Source organism: Pteronotus mesoamericanus, unplaced genomic scaffold (assembly GCF_021234165.1).
Source record: "Pteronotus mesoamericanus isolate MK-2021 breed Mesoamerican mustached bat unplaced genomic scaffold, CSHL_Meso_final contig_214, whole genome shotgun sequence".
Classification (NCBI taxonomy): domain Eukaryota; kingdom Metazoa; phylum Chordata; class Mammalia; order Chiroptera; family Mormoopidae; genus Pteronotus; species Pteronotus mesoamericanus.
The window spans coordinates 2,837,508-2,861,148 of NW_026555089.1; the positions used below are offsets into that span (position 1 = coordinate 2,837,508).

The 23,641-nt window shown below is 59.0% G+C and overlaps 1 protein-coding gene across 1 annotated transcript; it reads left to right on the forward strand.

Annotated features, from left to right (window-relative positions):
• Positions 1-4: 4 nt before the first annotated feature.
• On the forward strand, positions 5-10,565 carry MRPL21 (mitochondrial ribosomal protein L21). The gene is made up of 7 exons (XM_054570768.1): positions 5-144; positions 3,520-3,577; positions 5,294-5,379; positions 6,396-6,559; positions 8,585-8,637; positions 8,813-8,916; positions 10,076-10,565. Exons 1-7 carry the CDS (start codon positions 45-47, stop codon positions 10,138-10,140), a joined length of 630 nt encoding a protein of 209 aa, XP_054426743.1. The 5' UTR covers positions 5-44; the 3' UTR covers positions 10,141-10,565.
• The last annotated feature ends 13,076 nt before the right edge of the window (positions 10,566-23,641 follow it).

A 23,641-nucleotide genomic window follows, 5' to 3' on the forward strand; every position in this document is an offset into this window, starting at 1 on the left:
TTCATGGCGCTTCCTCTTCCGCTTCCGGCCGACGCTGCGGGAAGATGGCGGCGGCTGTGGTGGCCTCGGTCCTGCCAGTCACCTTCGGGCGGCTGGTGTCCGCGTGCAGCCGCAGCATCCTCAGACCGTCCGGGCCAGGAGCTGGTGAGACCCGGGTCTCGGGGTGAAGGGAGGAAGCGGGGGAAGCGGTACTTCCCGCCGTCCCGCCACGTGTGTGTGTGTGTGTGTGTGTGTGTGTGTGTGTGTGTGTGTCCGACCTGATGCTTTCGGTGCTGATCGCCTTTTTTTTTTTTTTTTTTTTTTTTTTTTTGATGCGGCGAACACAGTACCGGCTTTGGAGTCGGGGAAACCGACATTCAGATCCTGATTGCTTTAGTTAGTAGCTGAATCATTACCGTAGTTCTTCAACTTCGGAATAAACCCTGTGTTAGGGGAGGAGCAAACTGACGTTCAGAGAGGTTAGGTAACTTGCCCAGGGTCACCCAGCAGGGAGGCGGGCGGGGTGTGATTGAGAGAGCTGCGTCCGGCTCCAAAGCCTGCGCTTTCCCACTGCGCCCAGGCTTTGAGCCACTCTCTGAGCCTCCTCGTCCTCTCGTGGAAGAGTGGTGATGACTGTCCCTGCCTAATCTTAACCCATTCAGCGAATACAGCGGCTATATTCTAGTCACTGGATCCGGAGGCTCAAAAAAGGCTGTGTTCATCAAAAACTGTAAATGTCTGCTTCAAAATGGTTGGAGTGCGTATGTGTGCACAAGTATTTATGTATGGTTTTAAATTGGGCTAAAATGTACATTCAACGATATTGAAGAGTTTTTCCTTTTTTAGATGCCACAATAGTGTTATGGTCACCTGTATCATTTGATGTGTCGTTTTGTTTTTTTCATTTTTTACTTTATTGTATTTTCCATTACCATTTACCACCCATATCCTCTGCTGCCTCCACCCCCGCCCCCTGCCCACAGTCACCACGCTGTTGTCCACGTCCATGACTTTCCTTTTCTTTCCTTTTTTGCTTGATCCTTCCACCCCCTACCCCACTTTGTTTTGTTTTTTAACAAATTATCTTTCACATGTCCACATAAGAAATGTCCAAACCTGTAGCAAATTTTTATAAGAATTTATTTGAGCCTAAAGGAAAAGTGCCAGGAGCAAGATCTCAAATGCTCCAGAGAATAACAGCTTTATGCACTTGGGATTTAGGAAGATTACGTAACAGGTGGGAGAAGGCAGAGCGGGGACAGGGTCGTGAGATTCTGTGCTTCCTCAAGGGTGGCTGGATTTCAGAGGCGTGTGAGCCTAGGTTGCCGAGAGCAGCAGAGCTACAGGCAGGGCTGGCTTAAAACCCTTCACTGAAGAAGTGATGGGCCTGGGCTAAGACCACCCGCCATGACTGCCCAGTTAGGAATTTATGGTTGTTACAACATCCCTTTTCCATCCACACCTGGAAATGTACTGACGTCTTTTCTGATAAGACAGTGTCTGATTTGCTTTAAAGTAATGGCTAAGTTGAGCCAGAAGCAGGATAAATCCAACAGGATGGTCCTGAGTCTGTAGCCGTTGAATCGGGGCTATGGGAGGGTTCAGGGCTCACTGTGCTGTTGTCTTCACCATAGTGCGCTGGACATTTTAGGCAGTGATGTTTTTGCCAAAACAGTGGGACTTCCTCTAGAGTGCCGTGTCCAACTGCAGGCTCAAACTTTTTAGGAGATTAACGTGAAGTGCAGTGGATACAGAGAAGGTGGGCAAAATGGCAAGCAGACAGGACCTTGAGGATAAGTGAAGGAAACAGGATGGAAGGACACAGCCTCAGTCCTCAGATGCAGAGGACGGTCCTGTGGGACCCCTGTGGGGCCCAAGGCTAAGCTAAGGCCACGGGTAATAGATGCAGGAAAGCAGGTCGGTCCAGGAGCTTTCTCGCTGAGCTTCCAACAGAGGGATGGCTCCGAGGTGAGGTGCCGAGTTTCCAGGCACAGAGGATCGCAGCGGGAACGGCAAGGAAGCCAGAGGGCAGGTGCTGAGGGGGAACAAGGGGAGCGTGTCAGAGAGATGGCTTGTTCTGCCACCGCCCTATGGGCCCCTGGGAGCACTCCTGCTTTGTGTCTGAATAAAATAGGAGGCCTTTGGACGGTTTCAGCAAGAGGATGAGACGATGCGACCTAAGCTTTGAAAGGATCGCTCTACCGCTGCGCAGAGAAGGGGCCAGAGGGAGGGCAGGCATCGGTGTTAACCCAGGCAGGAGGTGGCGGCGGCGTGGATGATCTCAGTAGTCGGAGCCTGGATCACTTGACCAGAGAGCCAGCGGGACTTGCTCATAGGTTGGCTGAGAGGTGTGAGCAAAGGGTCAAAGGTTTTGGGGCTGAGAGTGGTTGGGCAAAGTTGTCAATATGTGAGACAGAGAGGAGCAGGCAGGGGGGGAGATCTGGAGCCTTTGGTAGGTTTTCAGATGCTTATCTGATGAGCAAGTGGTGATGGCATATGGCCAGGCTGCAGGTGTAAACTTAGGAGCCACCAACATATAGGTGACGTGTAAATCCATTCGACTCGATGCCGTCCCCAGCGGAATGGCCGTAGATGAAGACAAGGTAAGGTTTAAGGATGGAATGCTGGGTGCACAAGACAGGAGAGGAGGGGGAACGCCCCCAAGGAGACCAAGAACAGGGAGCGGCCGCTACCGGGCGAGCTGGAAAAGGGCACATTTCATGGTATATAAATTATAGCTCATTTTAAAAAAGAGACAACACTTACGGAGGAATCTGCCCTCTGCTTTTTGCGCCTAAGTTCTGTGCTTTTGCTTCTGAGCCCTTCTGAGGAGACTGTGAGCGCCTTGTCCTTCCGTATGTTAGTGCCTGCTGCTTCGTAATAAATTACCCCAAAACGTGGCAGCTCAGGAAACCAGCATGTTTTGATGGTTTCTGCACGTTTCTGAGCTGTCTCTGCACGTTTCTGATGGTCGTGAGCACAGTCGGTCATGAGGACTGCAGCTCCTAGTGGGCCGGCCTGGCTCCTATTCCCTCAGGACTCCACCCGGGCTGGGGCGCCTCCAGCTCCGCGCCCCCGCCCGCCAGGGCCCCCCCCACGCCCCCACCACTGTGTCAGGTGGCATCTCACGGGCGCTCGCCCTGAGATCGCTGCCGTCACTGCAGTCACACGCCATCAGTCACAGAAACCAGCTCCGTGTCGGGGGTGGGAGCGACACAGGGCGAGAACACGCGGGGGGTGGGGCCCCTGAGGGTCCCCCGCACTTGGCACAGGACAGCGTCGGAAGCTACGGAGCGCCGGAGCGCCGGGCGGTCAAGGGATGGGTCTGGTGGGAGGGTGAGGCAGCGTTAGGCCCTGTAGGAGGCCCGACGAGCAAACCTTGAAGCTCACGGTGACAACGGGCGACTAAGCGATGCCGTGAGCTCTGTGGCCTGGATTCCTGTGGACCAGCAGTGACGCCGTCTAAACCGGCAGCGGGGGCGGCTCCGAGGGCGGCCCGCGCCGCACAGCAGTGACGCCCTGTTTCTCTCTCTCCCCCAGCCTCCCTGTGGTCGGTGTCTGGAAGGTCCCATTCACAGAGCACCTCACCTCCCCAAAGGTAATGTCACAACGCGGGTTTTGGCGACTCTTCCTTTCACTTGTAGGATTCTCTTCCTGAAGCCAGAACTTCAGGCATTTGGGTTTTCAGGAGTATTTATATTTTCTTTTAATTTTTCTAAGTCTTCTTCTCAGACTCTCGACATAGATAAATTTAGACCGAACTCCAAGAGTCCGAAGAGTGAGGCGTTCAAGGCCTGATGCAGCTCTGCGTCTTTGGGGAGCAGTTCCAGCCCCGGCCTGAGATTCCGGCCGGGGAGCTCGGTTCATGGTCTCTTGGAGGGGTCTCTGGGGTCTGAAAGAGCAACTCCAGTGTTAAAATTTCATGCTTAGGGAGGAAATGCTCCTGTAAACTACAGGAGGTGACTGTTAAATTCACATGGGCAGTTGGCTCACCCAGGCAGGGGCGGGGCGGGGCGGGGCCCAGGCTGGACCTGCTGCGCCCACAAGCCCCTCCGTGGGCGCTCTGCCTCTTCTGCAGAGAGGGGCGTGTGTCCCTCGCCGCACGGAGCTCTGTGAGGATGAAGGGAGCGTGCCATGCATGGGCAGCACCCGAGTCTCAGCCGTGAGAAGCCCAGGGGACCTTTGTTTCTCAAAAGGGGAAGTTGACAGCCGAGTCAGGGTGTCCTGTGGCTTATTTTCCCACTTCCTCGGTGGAAGGTCGTGGGCTCCTTTCCCGGGTGCGGCTGGGTCCTGCCAGACCTCGTGCCTCTGGGGCCCCGGGGCGAGCACAATGGGAAAGGCCAGGTAATGTTTAGGCCAATGGCACCAACCCGGGGAGTGCACGCTCATCCCCCAGATTTGTGCTGAGCTCAGGCCGAGGGCTGGCGAGCAGAACAGAAGGCTTCACCTGCCAGTGGCAGGCAGCCACAGAAACTTAGAAACAGCTCTGAGTACTTCCGTCCAGGCGCACACACCTCCTGTTTTGTGGACTTCGGGAATGTGAGGCAAAAATGGGTCAGGAATTTAGGGAGACTCCTCCTCCTGCTTTCGAGGCCAGGTTCCCCTTCCTTTTCGCCGCCCACCCTCGGCCACCGCACTCTCCTCTACACCAGGCTGAGCGGGGTGGGGGCCCCTAAAATGAAGAAGGTGCCCACACCAAGCCCAGCGCCCTGCGGCGGGGAGGGGCGCACGAGGCGCACGCCCAGGCCAGGCCGAGGTGGTCCGCCGCTCCGGGGCCTGCGCAGGCCCTGCCCCGCTCTGCCAAGTGCTGCTGGGCACGCGGTGCCTTCCGACCCCCACGGCCCTGATGGCCGGTGCTTCTCTTCCTGTTTTCTCAGTGAAAGAAGCCGGGCCCTAGAGCAGGCAGCCCCTCGCCAAGGTCATGTGCTTGCCAGCGGCAGGGCTGGGCTCCCGACCCAGGACCCACGGAGTCCCCTGGGGAGGGCCCTCTGCAGGGCTGCGCCCGCCGCTTCTCTTCCAACGGCTGGGCCAGCGGCCACTGCTCCTGGGAGTGCGTGGCGGTTTTTAAGAGGATGTGGGGGGCCTGTCCTCAGAATTAGACCGCAGGTGGGGTCCCCCGCAGCACGGGCCCCTGAGGGTGGGGGCGCCCAGCCCGTGCTGGCGCCAGGCAGCGGCCCCGGCCAGCGAGCATGGGGACGGGATGGTCATGGTCACGGGGCAGGCCCTTGTCCTCCCCGGCATTTGCACACGGCTGTCTCACGATGTTGAACTGCCTTTGTGCATGTGTGACGCATGTGTGAAATGTTTTTTACAGCTATGTCCCTAAGACATCCCTGAGCTCACCACCGTGGCCGGAAGTCGTTCTGCCAGACCCGGCGGAGGAGACCAGACAGCACGCAGGTGGGAGGCAGGGACAGGGCAGCACCCACTGCCCCGCAGCCGGCCACCCGCCGGGGGGCCGGCCCTGCTCCTTCGCGCTCTGCGGCCCCGCATGGGGTGACCGCTCTGGGTCGTTCTTGACCCTCTAGCAGCAGCTGTGAGAGCTCCCTGAGCGCCACTGTGTTCACCGCAGTGGCCTGTGCAAGGGGAGGGTGACACACGTGACAACCCGTGGGCGCGGGCGCCGACCCGTGTGTCAGAGGGACCGTCGGGGTGTGGCAGCGGCGCCAGCCTGGAGCGCCTGTGCGAGGAGGCACCGTGTGGTGTGGCTGGTCACCGCAGCCCATGGGCATGGGGAGGTCCCCAGTTTTCCCAGAAAAGCTGGAAATTCAGGTGCATGTGTGGAACCATCCGGTCCTAAAACGCTGTGTCGGAGACTGCGAGGAAAACGAGGTGCCGTCTGGGTCCCGGCCCCTCGGCCTCGCGCGGCCTCTGGTCGGGGCCGTCTCCGGGGCCAGGTGCGGCCTGCCCTGGGGGACCCCCAGCTCAGGGCCAGTAGGAGCGTTTAGACAGTAAACCTTGCAGGGCAGAGGGGCGTGGCCCGAGCGGAGGCGGTGGCCACCGAAACGGGACCCGGCCCCCGCGCGTCGTTCCAGGTTTCCCTCATTTGCAGGAAGGCCTCCCCTCTGCCTTTCTGGGTTTGCACACTTCCCAGTCCCCCAGCTCTGTCTTAGTAACGACAGGGAACCAGACGGGGCAGCGGGGCTTCCACCCAGAGGCAGAGGACCGAGCCGGGCCTGCCGTGCGCTTGGCCAGAGGCTGTTGGGGGCGGGCACGCTGTGACGTCGGGGCGCCTGGTCTGGGGGCCCACGGGCCCAGGCGCCAGCTGTCGGCCTGTCCTGCGGCCGCTCCACCGGAGCTCCCTTCACGCCCCTGCGGGCGGGGGGGGCGGTTTTGTGTTTTAAAGCCCCCTGGGGCCAGCGTGGCGGGTAGCTCCCCCCTTCCCGTCGTGGGTCACGCCGGGCCCTCCCCCACAGAGGTCGTGAGGAAGGTGAATGAGCTGATCGCCACAGGCCAGTACGGCCGGCTCTTCGCTGTGGTGCACTTCGCCAGCCACCAGTGGAAGGTGACCCCCGAGGACCTGATTTTAATCGACAACGAACTGGACATTGCGTGTGGCGAGAGGATCCGGTTGGAGAAGGTGAGCCTGTCGGTTTCTCTGTGTATTTGGGGACTTGGTCACTAAATGTGCAATCCCGCTCCTGGGCCTTCCCTGCAGAGGTTTCCTCGAGTCGGAGGGGACCATGAGCAAAGCCAGGGGACAGGAGAGCGAATGACAATGGAACTGGCCGGGCAGGCGCAGGCAGGGCCGCGGGAGGCGTGGGCAGAGCCGGCTGGGACGTCAGCCTTGTCTCCTGACGGCCTCGTGTCACGTGGATGTGTCCCCACAGACGTGCTCCCACCACAGGTGTGGCAGAGCCCCAGCTGCAGGTGTGGGGTTTTCCAGCCCATGTTTTATGGGGGAGAAAGGTGGAGTTTCGGCTAGAACACGCCTGTGGTTGCCGGCGGCCGCGGGCCTGAAGCAGAGAGGCCTGGCCCGAGGCCCGCCCCGGGCTCCGGGGCCTTCTGAGCGTTGCCCGCTGCATGCTCCGCCCGTGCGCTTGGCCCAGCACTTCTGCCCTTCAGTCATGATTCTGTTTGCCAGGTTCATAGAGGCTCTTTGGTTTTTGCCTACTCTGCTTCTACTTACAAACCTATGTATGAAACAGAAGCTCTCTCCTGGCAGGTTGCAGCGTCATCCTACACACTAGAGGGTTGTGGGTTTGATCCCCGGTCAGCGTGTGTACGGGAAGCAACTGATTGATGTTTCTCTCCCTCCCTCCCTCCCTCCTTCCCTTACCCCTCTGTCTAAAATCAATAAGCCTGTCCTCAGGTGAGGGTTAAAAATATACACATAAGCTCTCTATGCTGTACCATTTTTCTAGAACATATATCACCATTAATGTAACGACACGCAGGGTTTTCTTTATTAATGAAGGCTCCCCCTTCCTTTGTGATCGGAGCTCCTGCACCTTCCCTCTCGGGTCCTCACACAGCCTGCGCTCCAAGCACCCCACCTCAGCTCGGAGCCGGGCGCCAGCTGCCGGCGAGCTCGCTCCTCCAGAATGACGCTGGTGGCTCTGTCTGGCTCATGACCAAGAGGATGCTGACTTCTTAGCTTCTTATAGGATCTAAGGCTTCAGGAGTGCGTTTGTGAAGATCCCTAAGAAGGTGTTATTTGGCGACATTTCACGTTGACAACATGGGAGAAAGCCCTGCCTAACGCTGGCTGATTTTTATAACATAGGATTTCTAAAAGTAACTCTGAAACATTTGTGATGATGTATGTAGTCCTTAGGTGCTGTTATAAATGTTTTCTGTCTTTAGACATTTAAGTTTAGCACAGTTGGATGTTTTTCTTTTTTATTTATTTACTATTAGCGAGAAGAGGGGGGAAGTAAGGGAAACGTCACTATGTGGTTGCATCTTTTGCGCCGCCCGCCGGGGACCTGGCCCGCAACCCAGGCCTGTGCCGTGACTGGGAATCGAACTGGCGACCCTTTGCTTTGCAGGCCGACACTCAGTCCACTGAGCCACACCAGCCGGGGCCAATTTGATGTTTTTCTTACCAGTGAGATGTTAGGCATCTTCCAGCCCCTAATAACACAGCGGTGCACTTGGCGCGAGGGCGTCTGCACCTGCAGCGACACTCAGCGTCACGGTTTCCCTGCCCTGAGGACGTGGTGGCAGTGGTGGCGCGGGATTCTGCTGTTGCCAGTTACCCCTGAGCCTGAGTCTTTGCAGTCCTGTGACCGGCTCCCAAAGATGCTCTCGTCTCACTCGTGTGTCCTTCCCTGTGTGAGACTTCCCTACGAAGTCTTCATTTGTTGTTGTCTTGTTTTTAATAAAAAAGCCACCGTTTTCATAAGAGGGGGACATGTCACTTGACAGGTGACCACCACGTCAGATCATCAGTTTTGCCCATCCTGCGCCTGACAGTCCAGGGCATGTCCACGAGGCACCACGTCTGGCGAGAGCTGTTTGCAGTTCGTTTGAAGCGAAGGGAGTGACTAGGGAGCTGGCAGCTCACAGCCACAGCTCAGCGTCTGACCGATACCCTTCTCGTCTTCCAGCGCGTTTGAGTCACTCCCTATTCTTAGATCCTCTGCCCTGTGTCACTTCCCAGGTGCTGCTGGTGGGCGCCGACACCTTCACGCTGCTGGGCAAGCCTCTGCTGGGGTAAGGTGCTCGCCGGCGCCGGCGGGGGCCCTGTCCAGGGCAGGGCAGGGCGCCGGGCGGGGGGCGCCCAGCAGGGGAGAGAGCAAGCCTTCATTCAGAAAACCTTACGTGCAGCATCAGCAAAGCTGAAAGCTGGCCGAGAAGGTACATCGTTGTTTATTTTCCTCCTTTCTAGAAGGGACCTGGTTCGCGTAGAAGCCACAGTCATTGAAAAGACAGAATCGTGGCCAAAAGTCAACATGAAATTTAAGAAAAGGAAAAACTACAGGAAGAAGAAAAGTAAGTTATCGAAAGCCAAGCAGGTGCCCTCAGGCCTCGCCCCACTTTGGGCCTCACCCCGCTCTGGGCCTCGGAGGGGCGGGCGGGGTCACCCCGCCCACGCAGCCTTCTGTCCTGTGGGATCCCGTGCAGCGGCCGGGGCACGCCACCCCCACGCAGCAGGAACGGGCCTTAGATCACCCGTGGGGCGACGCCATTTCTCGAAGCCGGGGCCGGGGGCAGTGAACAGAACCAGCCCCGTTCCGAGGGGCACACGGGTCCATGTGTGTGCATTTACACGCGCATGTGCGTGCGCACTGGGACACCCCTGAAGGGGAAGACGCCGCGCAGGACCCATGGGCACGGTTGCCTCTGGACAGGGGTGGGCTCCGGGGCAGGAGGGGTCGCCGTGTCCTCTGTCGTGGTCCAGTGCGTGTGGCAGGCTCCTCAGAGCGCTCGTCACTGAGCTCCATGCGTGTGCCATGTGTCCTCGTGCCACCGCCATCACGTGAAAATCCTCGGAAGGAGAGCGTGCGCCAGCTGTGAAGTGGGGGCCATGCGGCCAGCCCTCTCCGGGGGAGGCGGGAAGGGAGAGAGGTCCAGGACGGGTGGGCGGCTGTGAGTTCTGCTCCAGCAGTGGGGGCCCCCAGGGGCGGCGGGTCCCGGCAGGGCCTCAGTCCAGCCAACCCCGCCCAGCCAACCCCGCCCACCCTCCCCCTCCCACCCTGGAGGGCGCCCGAGCGGGGCCTGGCCTGTGCTGTGCCGTCCCTTGGACCCCACGTTACCCTTCCTTGTCCAGGCCTCGTCCACCAGCACTGCCTGGTTCGTCCACAGGCAGCAGGAGGACTGTCCTCCTAGGGGCCTCCTCTGGACGTCACAGTCCCCACGAAGCAGGGACCCGGCGGCCCGTAGGAGCCTGACTCCAGAAACGCCTGTCACCCCCAGTCCTTGGTCACAGCGGGAATCGCTGGCCCGAGCCGCCGGAGCGGGGAGCACGTCCAGTATGCCCGAGAGGGCGGCTCTGGCCCCGTCAGGGAGCCTGGGGGTCGGCCGGGTGGGGCCGTGCGCCCCTCCGCGGCCCGGGGGTCTCCACGTGGGCACGGAAGGGGGAGGAAGGCGGGGGCTGACTCACACGGCCAGGGTCTGTGGGCGGCTGTAACCGGGCTCCCTCTCCCCTCAGTTCTGGTGAACCCGCAGACTGTGCTCCGGATAAACACCATCGAGGTCGCCCCGTGTTTGTGCTGACCGCCGCGCTGACCTTTACAGAAACGTGAAAATAAACCGTCTTCCGGGAGCCCGCGTTTCTGTGTCCCGGAGCCCAAGCCCTGCGCCGGCTGGGCCCCCGCCTGGGTGCTGGGGCCATGCGCCTGGTCTCGGCACGTGCAGCCCACCCCGGGCCGAGCCTGGGTGGGTGCTCGTGTGAGAGGCAAGCTGGCGCTCCTAGCCGCCCTGGACCCCCACCGCAGGTGGCAGGCTCAGGGGGCCCGTTGGAGGGCGCCACTGGGACCCGGGGGTGACACCAAGAGACACAACCTGGATTCCGGGCCAGACCAACAGAAACCTGAGCAGGCTCCACGTCTGAGTGATCCGGCGCACCTGTGCGAAGGAATGTGCCTTTTTAAAAGCCGGGCTTGAAACCAGGCAGCCTGCAGCAGGGAGGGAAGGCGCGGGGGTGGCGCTCTGATGGCCGTGGGGGGAGGGGCTGCGCGGGGCCTGGGGCCAGAGAGCCGTTGCTGCGAAGTGGCAGAGAAGACGGCTCGCCCGAGGAGGTTTGACCTGGCTCCCGAAAGCAGACACCTGTCCCAGGGGCTTGGGGTCAGGCGGGCAGCTAACCCAGGACAGAAGGGGCGTGTCCTGAACCCAGGGCGGCCCAGGGAATGAAACGGGGACTTTGTGGAGCAAATACAGGGGAGCAAGAGACTCTCAGACACCCAGGCCCCAGTTCTGTGTGTCTCATCGGGGCAGGGCCGCCCTCCAGGAGGAGAGTCAGGGCTTTCAAGGGACATGAAACATGGCAAAAACTTTCTTGGCAAGATTCCTTCAGGAGTCCCTTGCCGGCCTCTCCCCCCACCACCACCCCGGAGGCCCCAGGTCGCCCTGACTGGAGGCCGGCCCAGCCCTGAGAACACGCTGCCCCGGCAGTGCCCTCCATGGACAGCAGGGGGCGGCCGTCCTGCAGGAGGAGCCCTGGAGCCCCATTGTCTCCCTGGCTGCAGGCGCTGGGTGGGCGGTGGAGTGGGGGGGTGACCTTTGAAGGTGGGGCACCCTCTGGTGCTACCCTGAGGTGTTTGTAATAACTTCCCACGCGCTCCGGCTCCCTCCCCATCTGAGAGCAACATTTCTGCAGCCCTGGGCTGGCCTCACTCTCTGCCAGTCTGGCACCGTGTCCTGCGATTGTCCTGGGTAAGTTGTAACATTTGAGACAGGGCTCCCCTCCCACGTTCTTTGAAATGCACACTGGCACGCTTGAAAGAGAGAACAGGTTCTGAAAGTTCTGCCCAGTCAGCTGTGTGGCTTCGCACGGCGTTCTGGAGTCCCAGGCCAGCAAGCTGTGTATGGTCTCAGCCAAGTTCCCAAGCGCTGGGCTTCATCTTCCCCACCTGTCTGTGGGGGCAGGTATGCTCGGGCAGGTGCGCCCGTGTCTCCTGGAGGGCCCAGCCTGGCGGCCCGCCCACAGAGCGCTGATGTCAGGGCTGAGCTGGTGAGAGTGCAGACCGGACCGGACGTCATTTGCAAGCAGGGGGCAGGAGCTCCTGCCCAGAAGAAAATGGACAGAGCACTGACCTGCTGCAGTGTTGGGGGGCCTCAGAAACAAGCCCTGTATTTCACGCAAGGAGAAGCTGTCCGGTTCTCCTTGCGTGAAATATCCCAGGTGGGCAGGCTCCGGGAGAGGAGGCGGTTCCTGGGGGTGGGGCGGGGAGCAGGAGAGCCAGGCACAGGGAGGTTGGCACAATGCGAGTGCCACTAGGTTTCTGCAGATGGTATGTTTTATGGCGTGGATGTTATACCAAAGTTTTTAAAAATAGTAAAAAAATGGCCCTGACTGGCGTGGCTCACTTGGGTGAGCATCGTCCTGGAAAATGGAAGGTTGCCGGCTCAATTCCCGGTCAGGGCACATGCCTGGGTTACAACCACCAATCGAAGTTTCTCTCTCATATCAATGTTTCTCTCTCCTTCCTCCCTTTCTAAAAATTAAAAGTCTTTTAAAAAAATAAAAAATGGTTAGGTTAATGGCGTCGCTTATCGGGCACGAAAAAGCGAAAGGAGATCCGCATCAGCTTCTCAACAGAGTATGAAACGTTCTCGCAGTTTCTTGGCGGGGCTGTTCTGGGCAGCGGTCTCAGCGTGCTGCAGGTACCTTGGGTCTGGCTCGCCGCTCTGACCACGCCAGCACTCGCTGCCCCGTCCCCGCTGCCCCAAGGGTTGCAGGCCGGGTTCCTGCCCAGGGAGCGAGTGGGTTCCCCCAGGGCCAGCTGGCACCTGCTGGCCGCCCCTCCCGCTGACGCAGCCGCCAACCCGGCCATTGCCCACCTGGGCCTCCTCGCCCAGCTCCTGAGGCCACGTGGCCGCCCCCAGCCGTCACCCCAGCTTCTCCCCTGGACTGTGGAACTCAGCCCGCCCTTTCCAGGCCACAAGCCCCAGGCCCGAGGCAGTGCCACCCGATGCCTCGCAGGCAAGCCCAGCATGTGCTGGGCATAGGCGGACAGGGTGGAAGGGGACAAAGGGGCCCTGGACAGCCCAGGGGTTCGGCCCTAGGGTTCGAGTCACCAAGCAGCACACCCGGCTGCCGTGAACGCGTGTCACCAGCTCTGATGGGACTGCCCTGGCCACCCGTCTCGGGAGGTCCCTCCCCGTCACTGTGCCGGCCCCCGGCCTTGTTCCTGGCGTCAACCTGTGTGTGTTTAATTGTCCTGGGCTTCTCCCCTGCTGCCCCACCGCACTGCCAGCCCCAGGGGGCGGGGGACGGCGCGCGCACCTGTTACACTCACGTGTCCGTGGCCACCGTCACCACACCCCCAGCCCGGCCGCATGTGGCCCACACGCTGAATGAGTGAGTGAACGTCGTCTCCACCAGAATCCCAGTCCCATGCTCCTGGCAGCGACCACGGGTCCCCGGAAAGGACAGGAGTGGCTGGTTCCATGCAGAGCAGGCCTGTGTGGGGCCCGGGGAGGAGGGGCGACCACCCAAACCATGGGGAAGCCCGAAACAGGTCGGGCACCGTGGCCCTGTGCAGGGGGTTCGGCGGCGTCCGCCGAGGCGGCCCACTGAGGGGCCGCCGTGGTCCCAGCCGGCAGAGCCAGCAGGCGGGTGCGGCTGCTGTGGCTTCCCTGCCGGCATCTCCACACCCCGAGAGGCCCCTGGGCCTCCGCCACTTCTGTGGGGTGGGGCCCGGCCCGCGGGGCTGGAGACCAGTGCGCCACCTGCAGCCTGGGTGCCCTTTGACCTGCTCTGCGCTGACGCCCCGAAGGACGCCCCTGGGCTTCCTCTTCCGTTCCGCCTGTCGGTGGCCGCCTGGCACACAGACATCCCCCTGGGGGCCTGCCCACCGTTCCCAGCCTCGATGTGCGAACAGAACCGCCAGGTCGTTTCTTGTTTTGTTTTGTAACAAAAACATTTTATTTATTTTTAGAGAGAAGGGCAGGGAGGGAGAGAGGGGAAACAGCGATGTGCCAGGGGCCCGGCCCACAACCCAGGCCTATGCCCAGCACCAGGAATCGAACCAGTAACCCTTTGGTTCCCAGGTCAGTGCTCAGTCTGCTGTGCCACACCAGCCGGGGGAGAATCGCAAGGTCTTGCCCTGCACCCAGTCTCTTGATGAAAGTCCAGGGCTGGTAGAGGCTGTCAAGCGTCTCCTGGAATGACCTCTGAGGGACGAAGATCGCTTCATCAAGCGGTCATTTTAAAGCGCACTTCCATTGCGTGGGGCTGCCCTGGGGCCCACCTCAGAGAGGAGACGGTCAGAGAGGGAGGCCCGCGGGGCGCGGGCCCTACGTGCCTGGCCCAGGGGGTGGGGCCCCAGGCCTGGAAAGGCTCAGGTGCACCCATGGGCCCGGCCGGGGACGCCGGCGATGCTCGCCGAGCGTGTGCCGCGCGCAGGGCTAGGCCAGGCACGTCACACGTGCCGACTCGTCCCAGCCGCCTCCTGCCCGTGACGCAGACATGCGGGCGAGGAAAGGGGGCTCTGACAGGCGTGGCTCACAGGGCCAGCTGCCCCGACGCCGCGCCACGCGGGCCGCGGCGGCCGCCCTCGCCCCCGGCCACGGTGGAGGCCCGTCATCGGCGCTTGCAGCTCTGTGGCACACGACATCTCTTGCCTTCCAGAAAATTCTCTCCTCCCAGGATGGTGCGAGGCACAGACACAGAAACACACGACTTCCTCCTGTCAAACCCATACCTTGAAATTAAAGCTGGTGTTTCACTTGATAGGGAACGCTTTCCTGGGAGAAACTTTCCAAATCTCAGGAAAGAAAACATGTTCTGTTAAAACGCTGGCCCGAGGCTGCCTCTGGGTGCCCAGCGTCTCTGGGGGCCACGCCGGCCCCGCCTGGGCTGCTTTGGGCCCTGCTGAGCTCACCTGGAGGAGAGAAATCCCCAGCCCGGGAGGCCTCCCTCCCAGGAGCGTTCGAATTGGACTGAAAGGTCTCAGAGGCTCAGAGAGCATTCTGCACAGGCGCGGGGGGCTGTCAGGAGGCAGGCTCTGAGGCCTGGACTCACAGCCCCCACCCCCCACCTGGGGAAACCGCCTGCCCTCTGTGCCTGCGCTGCCCACACGGCCCACCTGTCCCCTCCCGTTAGCACACGTTCCTGTTCCTGTCTGTCGGACACTGAACATTAGTAAGAGTTCACCACGCTCGCTCTGCCGGGGCAGGACGGGCTCCTCTCCTGGGACCGCTTCACCCACCCGGGACCGCGACCTGGTCCAGGGTCCCAGGTCTGACGGGCAGGGTCCCCTCCCGGAGCGCTGGCTCCCTCCTCAGCCCAACAGGCTCAGTGGCGTTTGCTACAGGGGAGCAGCCCTGGCCGGCAGCAGCCTCAGCCCACAGAGGGGGCGGTGACGCCTCCCTCAGGCTCTCGTGACACCCCTTGCCGCCAGCACCATTACTCCCTTTTAAAATGCAGGTTTTATTACCATGACCATTCAGGTGTGGTGAGGCCAACAGATTAGGACACAACCGCCGCTGAGGTCATGGTGTGTCACTCGGGGCACAACACACCAGAGACACAGTGACACCGGGCCATCTGGAAGCTGAGGGAGACCAGCCGCCGCAGGCAGGGGCTGGGGCTGTGGTTTCCACGGGAAGCAGCCGATGCTTCTTCTCAGGCAGGGTGAGCAGGTCTAGGTGGGGCTTGCTCGGGTCATTTCAGTGGGCTCGGGGGCAGACGGGATGTCCCTGGGTGTCTGGTGCCCTGCCCGAGTGCTTCTCAGTGGACCGTGTCCTGAGCGTGCGACCTGGGAGGTACTCGAGGTTTAGACTCCAGGTGGCTGGTCTGTGGGTGAAAGGCACACTACACTCTCTGCGAGCTGTTTACCATCCCTAGAAAGGAGCTAACACGGGTAAGGGCATGCGCTCGCCCCCCACCGCCAGAGTGTCAGGCAGAAAACGAGAAGGACAGCTGCACCCTGGGGCACTTGGGCGTGAAGGGAAGAAACACCTGATCTGGTGTTCGGATGCCAGGGCCCGGGCCCGGCCTGGTGGGTAGTGGTTGTACAACCAGGCAGGACCTTCGGGCACCTCCCATACGTCAAGCACCCAAGAGCAACCTTCTACGCCAACTTGTGGGGAGTAAACTCAACCGTGCGCATACAGGTGCCAACGTGCGGGGAAGCCCTGTCCTGGCCCTTCTCCTGAGGACAGCCCCCTGCCCCCCACATGCCCACAGTGCCCGTGAGGCGCGCCTGCCTCGCAGGGCCCTGGCCCGGAGCCGGGGCCTGTGCTGGGGACGCTGCGGTGCACTGGGCCACGGCCGGCACGGTGACGAGAAAGTAATGGCAGAGAGTGCGGGCGCAGCAGCAAGTGTGGCTGTGGCAGGGAACAAACAGAAGGGGGTGCTCCAAGGGAGGGCCCGGTCACGGTGAAGCCGCTCAGGACATAAAGGGCTCCAACGCCCCAAGGCCCCAAATCCCCAGAGACAGGAAAGAATGCAGTGTCCTGGGCCTGTTTGCCTGGCGGTTCCTGCAGAGGAGATGGCCAAAGGGATGAACTTCACAGAACAAAGTCTCCTTGTGGCAAGAAATACACGCTCTGATGCATGTGTACTTGAACATGACTTCTCTGTTCCGGGAAGCACCTGAGTGAAATCCCGAGCCCCACGTTAAACAAAATGCAGCTGGGGGCCAGCTGCCCGGAGCAGAGCAGCGGGAGGCTTTCAGCTGCTGCAGAGCTCGGGCCCTTGCCCCTGCCGCGAGCACCTGCCGGATGATCCACGTCCCAGGGGGGCATGAGCAGAGACCGCAGAACATCTGTGGGCAGGTGTGCCGGCCTGTCCTCCGAGTCTCCTGCCCTCCGCTCACGGCCACGCAGGCGAAAGGCCCAGGCGGGCGTGCGCCACGACCTCTGACTGCTCACGGGGAAGCTGGACTCGAACCCCCAGAGCGTACCTGTGCTTGTCACCGACAACAAGCTGACACGGACGAGGGCGGGGTCCAAGCAGACGATCTGGCTGAAAGAACCACGGCTGGTTGCTACGGGGTGAAGGTCCCCAGCTGCCTTCAGGGAGAGCGCGGCCCTGAGGACACCTCGGCCTCAGACCTGCAGCCTCCGCTCTCGGAGTCCAGCCCCTGCCCAGGTGCAGCCCGTGGACGTGAGCCAGGTGTGCTTCGCTGGCCGGTCAAGGCCCAGCGGACTCCCGGACAGCTGGCTCCTCCCTGTCCTGGAGCCCTGCGCCTGCGGGGCCTGCCCACCCGGGGCTGGCTGGGGTCATGGGCCAGCGACCCCCAGGCCTGCCCTGGGTGCTGGCTACCAGGCCACATTCCAAGAAGTCACCTCTGGCAGCGCGTGAACCTCAGTTCCCTCTTGTCAGGCGCCGAGGGGCTGCCAAGAGAAGACAAGGGCCCCTGTGCACCCCGGCCCTCGCTGCCGCCTCCCGTCCCCTCCGAACCCTTCGTGGGAGTGTCCCAGAGGGGACCCTGTGGGTGTGTGTCTGAGTCTCCCGTGAACACGTCCCTGGGTGATGATAGGCCACGCTCGTGCGGTCACACGAGGCCAGTGCCAGGCAGGTAGTGGGATCGAGGGCCCTTCCTGAAGACGTGACCTCTCCCCCGCGCCGGGGCCCTTGCCGGGAACCCCAGCCGTGGGTCCTTCCCGCACCCCAGCCAGAACCCGGCACCGTCAGCTACTCCACCCCCGCCTCCAACCAAGTGGCCGTGAGTTCTGCCATTTTCCCTTCACAGCGTGACTCGGATCTTTCCTCCTGGATCCATTTCCTTGGCCACCGCGGGGGTCACAGGTCACTTCACACGCCTCAGGGCCCATCCCACCCCCCAGGTGCGGCCAGGACGGCAGGTACATCAGGATCTCGCCAAGGCTTTTTGTTTGTCCCCAGAGCAGGCGGAGCTCCTTGCACACGAGGACAATGTCATCACAGCTTCCGGGTCCTGCACAGAGCGAGGCACTGGGGCCCACGCGGGACAAGACCCAAGGCTGCTGGGGGTGGCATCCAGCTCTACCCCTTTCGGCCATGGGACCTTGGACCCAGTGGCTCTGCCCGTCTCCGCCTCAGTCTCTTTGTCTGCAAAACGAACAAAATAACGGTGGGGAAGCACTTACAAGCTCGCGAAGGATCCGAACAAATGAATCACAAAAATAACATCAAGTCTGTGAGAATGAACGGAAGAACGAGTGGATGGATGAATGAATGACGAGACACAGGCACGAATGTTGGAAAAGACCGTTCTCGGGAGCTGACTTCTCCTACGCGCTCTGCTCATGAGAAATATTTGCGAACACAGGAAACCACGTTCCTGGGTCAGGTCCCAGCCACGTCGTCACGGTGAAGCCCAGAGGCCAGGCCGGGGCCCCAGCCTGAGGACCAGGCCTGGCGCAGCAGGCGTTCACACTGTTATTTTCCTTGCCCCAACGGGCACGGAATGTTTAGGACCTGGGCAAACTTGGGAGAGAGTGGCAAGTGGCTCGTGAAGGGGACAGGGATGGGGGTCGCTGTTTCCAGGGGACAGTCCAGTGGCCCGTGGCAGGTTCAGGAGGAGCACCACTTCCCTCTGGAGCTCTCTCCTCCTCTGCAAGGTGCTGGGCTCTGCCCCCGTCCCCGGGCCGGGCCAAGCACGCGGGCACTGCCTGCTGCGTTGCCGCCTCTCACCCGGTGCCAGCTGCAGCGAGGCACTGAGGCTGCCGGGTGACTTGAGTTACCACATTTAATCCCGAGAATAATGCCGCTAGGTCAGTCAGGGCCCTTCAGACAAGCAGAGCCAAGAGCGTCCCTATGGATATACAGGAAGGGGTGAGTCGGGGCTCCTGCTCTTTTGGAGGCTGTCCCACCGCCCACCACCCGCAAGCTGCAGACCACAGAGAGTATGGTTCCGGTCTGAGGCTGAAGGCCTGGGAACCAGGGAAGCCAACAGCATGAACCCTAATCCAAATTTAAAGGGCCAGGAGCACTGATGTCTGAGGGCAGGAGCAGGCAGACGTCCCAGCTCAAGCAGAGAGAAAATTCGCTCTGCCTTTTTGCACTACTTAGGTGCTGGGAGGAAGACATTTCCCCCACCCTTCTGAGTGGTCTGATGATTAAATTGACATGAGTCAGATTAACGGAAAAAAAAAAAATCATCGAATCACGTCCGAGGGCCCCTAAGCAGTCAGGCGACTGAAGCCTGCGTGTCCCCTGAGCTGAGGGGACGGGGCCTGGGAAGCAAAGGGGAGGAGGGCGATTCTCGGAGCGGGAGGAACAAAGGTGTGGTGGGTGACCTTTGCCAAAGTGGGACACAGAGAGGGCTGCAGGTGAACCGGTCTTGCCAAGTTTCTCCTCCACCTACTGCCCTTGCGGACGTCCCAGCGATGGCTCTCCTCCCGCTGCAGACCCTCGAACTAAATTCCTTTTGGCAGTTAAGGGAGAAAGAAAAACTCCGAGTCTTCTATGTCGTAAAACTAATCGGCCCAAGGTAACCCTCAGGTCAGAGAGACACATTTCGGGGTGGCCCACACATCGGTGAGGGCAAGGCGACCTTCCTTACTCAATCTACCGACTCAAGAGCAGACCTCTTCCTGAAAGTCCCTCACAGGCACGCCAAGGAAATGACGCCTTGCTCCCGCAGTGTCCCTCGGCCCAGTCAAGGTGACACATAAATCTAACCCCGTAATTCTCATAGTGATCTACACGGTAAGTTGTTACTCCTATTTTACCAATGGAGAAACTACCACATGGATGAATCTCAAACGTCACGCTATGCACAAGACGTCAGACACAGAAGGACACGTATTAGGTGGTCCCCTTATAGGGACTGTCCAGAACAGGCCAAGCTGCACAGACCCAAAACGCGGGGTTGGCCAAGAAGTCTGTTACATTTATTTCCATAAAATGAAACACATTTCTCATTTTTTAAATTTAATTTTATGTATTTCTTCTTAGAGAAAGGGGAAGGGAGGGAGAGAAGAGAAACACTGATGTATGAGAGATTCATGGATTGTTCGTCTCTCGCACATCCCCAGCCGGGGACCTGGCCCGCAGCCTGGGCACGTGCCCTGACTGGGAGTCGAACCAAAGACCTTTGGGTTCGCAGGCTGGCACTCAATTCACTGAGCCACACCAGCCAGGGTTAAAAGACCCATTTTTTCATTTTCACCAATATCTTTATTGATTTGGATACTTTGAGCATGTCGGCTGTCTCCTGTTGCTGGCCTCTAGAGTAGAGGCCAGGGGCGCTGCTAAACATCTTCCAGTGCATAGACAGCCCCACAGCAGAGAATTATTTGGTCAAAATATCAATAGTACCAAGAAACGTCACAAACCACTTTTGACACATTCAATCAGTCACAACATCTTCTCCATACACTGCACAATTTTTTTTTTTGCAATTCAATTGCATTTTTACCTTTCCTGAAATAATAAAGCATAATATGCCAAAAATGTTGCATGTTTTCTTCCATCTTCAATACTAAAATGGCTGTGCAAAAATTCACCAATTTTGATACATTCAAAAAAGATTTATTTTTAGAGAGAGGGGAAGGGAGAGAGAAATAGAGGGAGAGAAACATAGATGTGAGAGAGAAACATTGATTGGTTGCCTCTCACACTCCCCCACCTGGGGACGTGGCCCACAGCGCAGGCCTGTGCCCTGACCGGGAACTGACCCGGCGACCTTGCGGTTCACACGTCATAGCTAAATCCAGTGAGTTACACCAGCCACTGAAAAAGCATAATGGGCTTTTCGGCCAACCCAGCAGATGAGTTAGTGGTTGTGTAAGCCTGGAAGGGTTAGGGCCTGGCAGGAAGTGACAGCAAGATGTTTCTTTTGGGAGTGAAGAAAGTTTTCTACCACGGACCGCAGTGACCTTGGCACAGCTCTGTAAATACCCTGGAAACCGCTCATTCAGGTAGATGGGTTGTATTGTGTGCAGATCATATCTTGATAACGCTGCTTTAAAAAGACACACACACACGCTTCAGCTCAGTATATAAAAGGATCCACAACATAATAGAAAAAGAGGTTCTTCTAGGTGGGCAAATAATTAAATTGACATGAGACAGATCAACAGGGAAAAATGATTTAATCATATTGGTAGGAGCAGTGTGAGCAGTATCCTTACAAGGAAATACAAATGGCCTTCAAATTTATGAAAAGACACTCAGCCTGCCTCATAATAAAAGAAATGCAACTTGAAACTGCACAAGGACAGCCCTGGCCAGGCGGTTCCGTTGGTGGGAGCATCGTCCTGTGAGCCGAAAGGCCACAGGTTCGATTCCCAGTCAGGACCCGGGACTGGGTTGCAGGCCAGACCCCAGATGGGGGCGCACGAGAGGCGACCAATCGATGTATCTCTCGCATATCAATGTTTCTCTCCTTCCCTTTCTCCCTCCCTTCCCTGCTCTCTAAAAATGAATAAAATTAAATCTTTTTTATAAAAAACCATGAATATATAAGGAAACACCACATCAATGTTTCTCTCTCTCCCTTCCTCTGTAAAATCAATCAGTAAATAAAAACTAAAAAAAAAACACAAAAAACCAAAAAGAGTGGCGGGCGCCCACCATCCTGACGCACGGCTGTGGGGAGGCCCCGCGGAGCAGCGCCTCATACCTGTGCTGGGTGTGCAACCTGGGGCCGCCCCGTGGAGAGCGAGAGCGGTGGCTTCACGCGTCAACTCGACTGGGCCTCCGGGGCGTGGGGGAGACAGGCGTGTGGTCAGACATGATCCTGGGTGTGTCTGTGAGGGCCTGTCCAGGCGAGACTAGCATCTGAGCTGGTGGGCTGAGCCAAGCAGAGGGCCCTGTCTGATGTGGTGGCCTCATCCTGTCAGCTGGAGGTGTGAACAGAACAAAATGGCTTACCCTCCCCTGAGAAGGCGGGAACTCCTGCCGAACTGGGGAGTGGAACGGTGATTGTTTTCCCCGTTTTTTGGACTCAGATTGAAACGTCGGCTCTTTCTGGGGCTGGAGGCTACCAGATCGCACACTGGAATTTCGCCACCAGCTCTCCGGGGTTTCCAGGTCACCTCTTATTGTGGATTTGGGGACTTGTCAGCTTCTGTATTGCATGAGCCGATTCCTTGTAATAAATTATTTTAGCATATTTTTTACATTACATAATATTAAAAATAACATATACCTCCAATACCCTAATAACTCGGCTTCTCTCGAGAATCCTGGCAATTCAGGGACACACAGCACCCTCGAGCACCCCCGTGGCCTTGACCCAGCACCCACGATTCTGAGAATCCGCCCTTTCAGACAGACTTTCAGGTGGAAGGACTGACCTTTGTATGGTTAGCAATTGCAATAATTTTTATAGGGCAAAAGACAGCCAACACCTAAGTGTCACAAAGAACAAATAAACGGTGGTGCCATAAACCGTACAACAAAACACGGTGACCTTAGACGGTATGTGAACAATAAACAGGAATGAGAGGAAAATAGCACCAGGACACAGAAGTAAATTTTTAAAAAAACAGGGCAGGGGGCCGCTGTAAGCTTCCTTTTCGATAAATAAGAAGGAAAGATATATACATATTCATTTTTGCTTGTATTTTCATAAGGAAATTCTGGAAGGACAACCCAAGAAACCAGTACAAGTGGTTACTCGGGTGTCATTTGGGGCAGGGTGGGTACGACTTTTCCCAGGAACCCCCCACCCCCACCCCGCACTGTGCGCCGGGTATGTAACAGCTCTGGCCACCAGCACAGCATCAGCCTAGGACGAACTAGCTAAGCACTGTGCGCCTGCTTTGCCCGCCAGAGAGGAGGGCACCGCGACCAATCAGGAACCTCCTCGCCCAGTGCCCCAGAGGCTTCTCTATTGATTTGATATTTGAACCATATTAACGATTTGAACATAGTCCCTATTCAAAAATAAAGATATCCCAGGACGAGCCACCTGCGCTGTACTTGTTCACGGTTCTCCTAGAAAACGAGCCGCGGGAGGGTGGCGTCCATTCTGGTCATCACTGTCCTTGCCCCGCCTCGGAGAGGCCTGGCGCAGGCGGGTGCGTGGGTGGGGGGACGTTCGGGCGGCGTGGCTGACCAGTGAAACTGGCAACGGAAAGCAAGAAACGGCAGCGGACGCCTGACATCAAGGACGGTGCGCTCCGACCGCAATCTCATGAAGCAGTTAAGGAGGTAGCTCTAGGGCAGGTGATTTCCAAAGCACACTGCTGGGGAAGGACGGGGTGGGGGACGGGTTTCAGCACTACGTCCGCAACCCGATCTGTTCTATGCAAAAGACATCCCTAAAATAACACTATGTCATGTAAAATGTGGAAGGATCTAGAAGAACACGGAGCCGACTAACAGTTGTTACTTCCAGAGAGGGGAGTGGGATGGGGGTAGGGAGGGAGTTGGGGACCAGGCACTTCTGACCAGTTTCTACTTGTCCCCGAGAGTGCACTTCTTACCTGGGGGAAGTTAATAACGTTTAATCTAGAAAGACAGAATGGAAACGCTTCTGAACCATCCGGCTTCCATTTTGTAAAAACGCACGACATGGGAGACTAAAGAAATAGAAAGTAGCACAGAAGATCGAAAGGAAACGCAGCCGAGTGTTATCAGGTAGTGAGATTTCAGGCGATTTTTAAAAGCTCCCTGGTTTACCGTTGAGTGTTTTCTCTTTTTCCAAGTGATTACACTTCACTGCGTAATTTTAGAACTTAAAAAAAGGGGGCCCGAGTCGCCAGCACCGGAGGCCAACTCCGGCTGCAGCCCCCGAGGTGAGGGCGCTGGCCGCGGCGCGGGCGGGTCCGCCCGGGCTGGCTGCCGTAGAGACCGAGGGCCCCCGGAGCAGGAAGCCGCGCGGCGGGTCGCGGACGCCAAGGCCAGGAAGTGCTGGCTCCGCGCGTGGAGGGACGCAGGGCGCGCGCGCTCCGAGTCCCCCGACCTCGGCGCTCGGGGCCGGGTGCGGGCTCCCTGCGGAAGCTCACGCGCGCCGCCCTCACTCTCCCCACTCGTTGCGTGGTGTCAGCCAGGAGCGAGGTCCCAACGAGGCCCGCGGGAGCAGGTCCCTCCAGCAGCCTGACTCCGCCCCGCGCACGGGCCTGGGCGACCTTGACCCGCGGCGACTTCCCTGGGCTCCCCTCCCCGTCC

Coding starts and splice junctions, on each gene's coding strand:
- MRPL21 (XM_054570768.1), top strand. CDS start 45: ATGGCGGCGGCTGTGGTGGCCTCGGTCCTGCCAGTCACCTTCGGGCGG. Junction 3,578..5,293: donor AGCACCTCACCTCCCCAAAG/GTAATGTCACAA, acceptor TGTTTTTTACAG/CTATGTCCCTAAGACATCCC. Junction 8,917..10,075: donor AAACTACAGGAAGAAGAAAA/GTAAGTTATCGA, acceptor CTCTCCCCTCAG/TTCTGGTGAACCCGCAGACT.